The sequence below is a fragment of the Kryptolebias marmoratus genome, linkage group LG6, assembly GCF_001649575.2.
Source record: "Kryptolebias marmoratus isolate JLee-2015 linkage group LG6, ASM164957v2, whole genome shotgun sequence".
NCBI lineage: Eukaryota > Metazoa > Chordata > Actinopteri > Cyprinodontiformes > Rivulidae > Kryptolebias > Kryptolebias marmoratus.
This window is the reverse complement of record NC_051435.1, coordinates 19,207,912-19,214,065: the sequence shown is the minus strand read 5'-3', so window position 1 is coordinate 19,214,065 and position 6,154 is coordinate 19,207,912. Positions and strand designations below refer to the sequence as shown.

Sequence of the window (6,154 nt, the reverse complement as noted above, 5' to 3'; positions counted from 1 at the left end):
ATTTACCATGTCCTGGATGACTGAGAATCTACACCAGCATGAGGCTGAGGAATATTTCTGAATATTTCTCCCGTGTTCCAGCTTGTCTTGGATCTGGTCTCACCAGAGAAGCCCGAATCGATCTGATCACATCATTCTTAACCTGCTAACAAGCGCAAGTCACTCATTTTCTGCCTCTGGTTGCCCTATTGAAGGAATTTTATGCTAATGCTAGGTCTCTAGCTTGCTTTGTTTTTAACAAACAGAAGCATAAACAGAAAAACATACCACCTCCGTTATCGTGGAGGCACTATGGTAGCTGGTCAAAGGCCATGTGTCGAACAAAAACTCTCTCGGGTTAGGAAATGTTACAGAAAAAATTATTACATTTATTTTGACCTGCACTTGTTGATGCAAACTAAGATAAAACAGAACTGAATAACACCGGCACCAAGCTACTCATCTGGCTGAGAGCTAGTGGGGAAAATGATCCTAATAAAAGGGAACTTAAAGAAATGTGCAAATAGTTCGCACAGATTGGTTCAAAACGTTGACTATATGACATAACTGCTTGCCATACAGGCACCTCGGGTCTCTCTATGATCTCTGTGGGACCGCAGAGCTTTTCCACACAACTGATTAAAAAACCAGACAGGTCTTCAAATATTCCTTGTGTTATTCTGAAACCGCCATTCATGCTTTGTTCGATGTAGAGCGTCTAAATAAATATCTTGTTCTGCTTCTTCTCTGTCGTTAAGCCACTTTTAGAGGTACGTGTTGCCTAGATCAGTGTACTCGCCCCTAACGTTTGTACCACGACGGCTCAGTACAAATGCATGTACCCATTAAATCCCAAACATCTATATATTAGCGAGTGACGCGACAACAGCGGCCCAAAGCAGGTTTTGTTGACTGGAACTGCAAAAAGAAGTGACGTCTTTTGAAGAATCCAAACAGACATGAGCTCATTAAACAGCTCGGCAGCTTTTAAAGTGGCACAAGACGTTTGAACAGTGGAACAAGACATTTGGCTGCAAAAAAGAAAGTAGTAAAGTTACATTTATTCAGGTGAAGCGTTGCCATGACAACCCCAGTCGAAGCAGTTGAAGCAAGTGGATGAAAAACATCCGGTGGGGGGGAGAAAAAAAATTAACGTTCGACAACAAAACAACACATAGGATACTCATCATCGTCGATATTGTCATTGGCAAGAAAAATAAAACGTCATTATGATCATTTCAAATAATATTTAATGTAATCTTAATGAAGCATAGAGTGAAACACTTTTATTTTATCAAAGGAAGGACTAAGCGTCCTCTCAATAAACACATGAAGGCTGGGAGCTTTAAGAGCCATTTTCCTGATTTACTTTCACAGACTGTATTTCTCAGAACCACTGAAAAGCTCCAGTTTCGACAAATGCAGCCTCCGAGTTTACGTCAGTTCAGACTTTGCGCGCTGAACGCGCACAAAGGGCCTTGAAGAGGCGGCCGAGCTGCGTTCTAGCGTCTGTTAAGGTTTGACCGCGAAGAGCTGTTTTGTTCTGAGCGAAAACAGACTTTTTTGGTTTTGTTTTATTTTTCTGTTCTGAACAGAAATTAAAGGCTTCTTTTTTTTAATTTTTTTTTTTTTTACCAAATAAATGAAAAGCATTTCTGAAATACTCCATGGCTTCCTTGGGCACTGAAGACAAATCCCACCCAACTTGGACCGAGGTTTTCACATGCCTTCATGAGATTTTAAAACCTTAAATTGTGGATTCATAAAACAAAGGATTTTGTTAACCCTCCCGTGGCCTTCAGGTTTAAACTGACTCAAAGTTACAAGGGCTTCTCTACCTCTCTGTCTCTTTTTTGAGGGCTTCAGGAGGGTTAAACACTTGGTCAGGCTGATTACTAGCACCTGAAGTTTCCTCTGGTGTGCTTCCATCGGGAAACCTGGGATCTCCAAGAAGTTTCAACTCTTGATCGTTGTAATAAACGCCACCGGCACTTCTAAATTATCATCCTAAGTGTATTGTCACTTTTATAGAGTCCCCCCCACTTCTCATAAATCATAAATCAGCGTCAGTGTCACCAGCTGTACGCTACAGCCAATTCCTATAAATTAATTGGTAGTCACGACCTGCTCCACACAGCTTCCGAATGGGTTAAATTTAGTGGCTCGGGTGACGCGTGACTCGTGGGGAATGGTGATTGGTTAAAAGTCGGCCACTTGTCTCATTCAAACCACTATTGTCGGCCTCACTTCAGCAAGCCCTTAGTCGCGGAGACAACGCGCGGGCTCGCTGGAGATCCCGCAGGTTTAAGAGCGGAATGAGACTTTCCGCTGCAGAAAAGAATGACGCTACATCCGTTTAGGTGACACGTTTTCCCACAGCGACCGCAGTTGAAACCTGTTCACTCCGTGTTGAAGCAGCATAATGAAGAAAATAAATAAAAGTTTGAACAAAACAACCAATAAGAGCAAGCCTACTGATTATCATCATCAGACAGCTAAATAATACGACTTTACTACATCAGTCTTTCAATAAATGTTAGTTGTTTTGTGTTTCATAGTAGTTAGATACAACAGAGCTATAATAGTTTCTAATTTTCTAATTGCTGGTATTATAGTACGTCACAAACAATGAATGACTCAAGTAAAAACTGAGATAACGTCACACATCTCTGGGCAGGCTGATTGCTTTTTTTCCCATGAAACCTTTGACCTTAGAATGTACGTAAACATAAATGAGTCAGTTCAGGTTTTAGTAGAGCGTCAGAGAGGCTGGTGTGTCCTCCTCACGTGGACACAAACACCACTGAGGTTTCCACGAGAGCGAGCGTGACCGAGCAGCTGCTGGAGCTGCCACCTTTTTGTCGCCGCCCGAACATCTCGGCGACGACAGACGTTGACTCGCAGCTTTCGGCGGCAGGTTAGCTGGGGAAATGAGCTCTAATTACATGAATTATGTGCTTCTTCTGAGACAGAATGTGGCACGCTTAGACCGGTGTCAGGCAAGCAAAAAGAGGCAGGAAACAGCAACTCTGTGTGTGTGTGTGTGTTTTTAACTGGATTCTAAAGAGATGAGCTCAGGAGCAGCATTTAGCAGCAACCTGGCGCTCTTAGCACAGCAGCTACGGTGCCACTTGGTGTGAAAGGAGTGAATCTCCCAGCACGCGTGTGTAGGAAGTTACCACTGCTACCTTCTGCTGTTTTGTTCGCAAAATAAGAGTCGACGGTCTCTATCTGGCGGAAGAACAACATCAGCAGCCCCTGAAAGACAGCTGGCGTCACTCGTCTGATAAATAGCCCCTGATTGCTTGTGTGTAGGTATCTACGCATGTGTGTCATTTCCTGTTTCCCGCCTGATAATTTAGGGATCTATTTATAAACGCTTGATTAGCACAGCACTGATTCAGACGTCTGAATCTTCCTGTTTTAGGAGCCGCGGACGCTGTTTTCCTGCTCGTTTTGATCTGCCCGGTGGCGCTGGACGGCGCTGTCACTCAGTGCTAACATGGCTTCCTTGAAATGTGAATTCACACAAAAGCTTTTAATGTCATTGGCCACCACAAAACTATGTCTAATGGCAAAATGAGCATCAATCCTAATCAGTGGATGGGGGGGTGCCACTAAAAGTGGGACAGTGGGGGTCAATGGCCACCCTTAATTGCTGCCTGCCCCGAGAAATTGGTTTGCAGTTTCTTTTAAATGCAGCCAGGGCTTCATCAAATGTACCTTGTTCTCGTAGCGTGTAGAACAGACCATGTCCCTCTGATCCCAAGCAGTGTAATAAAACAGCATGTTGCCATTCGTCTCCCATTGCATTTATGAAGAGCCTGTAATTGTTTAATATTTTCTGTTGTTTCCTATCTTCTGTATGTTACTCTGTTATTTCTATCAACAGTCTCTGTGCCCCACGCTGTCACAGCAACAAGAAGTAATAACAGCAGCAGAACAGACCATAAATGTAAACCTAAGAACGCAGCTAGAACATCAGTTCAGAGTTGGCTGGACTATCCCCTTAACCAATATATTATATTATTTAGGAGGCAAAAGAAACAGCATCCACATTTTTTGTTTTTACAATCCCAATTCTAAAAAAATCCTGGGTTGTTTTATAAAATACAACTTAAAAACAGAATGCGGTGGTTTGCAAAATCTCATAAACCCACATTTTATTCGCAATGAAACACGGTCAACATAAATGTTTAAACTAAAACTGGTAACATTTTGGGGGGAAGAGAACAAAACTGTGAATTTGATGGCTGCAACACAAAAACTCAAAAAGTTGGGACCGGTCCATGTTTCCAACTGTGAAGCATCCCCTCTTCTTTTAACGACAGTCTGTAAACGTAAGACAAGGAGGAGACAAGGTTTGCTTTAGGACGGGAATGTTGTCCCATTCTCGTCTGATGGAGGATTCTAGCTGTTCAACAGTCCTGCCTCTTCTTTGCTGGGTTGTTTATTGGATGGGAGCATAAGTTGGTCTTAAACCTGTATATACATTTCTACATTGGTGGATATTTTCTTTTTTAGACAACTTTTCGAAGAACCTCTGCCCATCTTTACTTCTGAGAAATTCAGCCTCTGTCTCTAAAACCCTCTTTTTATACCCAGTTACAGACTGCTCCTCCAGCTGTTTCTTATTTCAACCACTTACTTTTACAACCTTTTGTTTCCTTCCCTAGAGTGTTTTTTTTTAGATTTGTTGCTGCCATCAAATTCAAAACTATCTTTAAAAAAGCACAATTTCTTCATGTAAACAGTTGATTTGTTTGTTATGTTTCATTGTGAATAAAATGTGGCTTTATGAGATTTGTAAATTATTCTGTTTTTATTTACAGTTTACACACCTTCCCGACTTTGTCAGAATTAGGGCTGCAGATTAAAGCAAATAGGGATGTGTTTATTTGTTGTTTTGTTTTGTTTTGATGCAACCTAGAAACTGTAATGTTTTTTGCTGTTAAGGTTTTCGCACCGTCACAATCTCAAGCGGAGCCATGCCGACAACCAGCAGGTCCAGAACCAGATCCAGAGGCAGCCTGCTGGTCTCTGCCAGTCTGGGATTCCGGACTCGTGAAAACAGCTGATGAACTCATCACACACCGCCTCCATCATCACCTCCAGCCGATCGTTTAGGACAGAACGTGTCAGACACACACACACATGCACACACACACACACATGCACATGCACGCACACACTCTTCCTGACATTCTGAGCTGCAGGCTTGATGCTCCTCCATGATTCCTCCTCTTATTTATTTATTTTTCCTGTGGAGCTCAGCAACAGCATCAGCTCCTGCTAACGTGCACGTGCACGCGCGCGCGCACGCCACCCCTTCTGAAAAGTGAAAGCTCCTCAGACAGCGTTTGTTGTGGCTGTGTGGACTGAAGTGCCCCTCCTCCCTGCTGGCTGCCGGTGTTGTTTGCACCTTCCTGCTCCGGCTCTCCGGTGACCGCCCCACACCCGCACCCGGCCAGGATGCTTTTTTCTGGGGGTGTTTTACAGCAGCCGGTTCCCCCACCACCACCACCCTCCCTACCTGTTTTGTAGAAGGCATCAGTGTCGGGGTCGCTGGGCGCCTCCTCGGCCGCCTCTGCGGGGTTCATCCCTGAAATCCGGCTCGGCGCACAAATCCTCAGGACAAAGAACGGAGGAACCACGCCGCGGGCTCGCGCTCCTTCTTGCTCGCGTGTCCCTGCGGGCGCTCCTCTCCCTCCATCAGCCTCGGAGGGGCCGCTTGCTTCGGTTTTGCTCGCTCTTTCGGGGCTGGATCCGTTCCTGCCTATTGTTCCCGGTCCAGCCTCCCTCCCCGCTGTCCGCCTGGGTCTGCGTGCCTCCCTCCCTCCCCCTGAACCTCCCCTCCCCTCTCCGAGGCTCCCAGTCCCAGCCAGCCACCTTTTAAACTGGGCTCCCTGGGAATGTTCCGCTCGGAACCACACGGAAAGAATGACTGACTTCAGTCCTTGGGATGCGTGTCGCCCGCCGCCTTAGATCATCTGATAAGAAACGATGGCGCCGGCGTCGATTTGGCCGAGGCTCGAAAATAACGTCGTGCTGCAGGCTCGTGCGAAATTATGAGATCTGTCAGCTCAGAGTATATGATGTGAATAACTCTCAGCTACTACCACGCCAAATTTCAGCTCGATCCCTGCAAAAATGGCTGAGTTATAGCCATTTTTGT

General features: G+C 45.0%; 1 protein-coding gene across 1 annotated transcript in view; it reads right to left on the bottom strand.

Annotated features, from left to right (window-relative positions):
• Positions 1–5,801, bottom strand: part of kalrna (kalirin RhoGEF kinase a) — a 159,129-nt gene extending 153,328 nt beyond the window's left edge. The window contains exon 1 of the mRNA XM_017410188.3: positions 5,513–5,801. Within this exon, the coding sequence (XP_017265677.1) occupies positions 5,513–5,579 (67 nt within the window). The 5' untranslated portion in view covers positions 5,580–5,801. The remainder of the gene's footprint in view (positions 1–5,512) is intronic.
• Between the last annotated feature and the right edge of the window lie 353 nt (positions 5,802–6,154).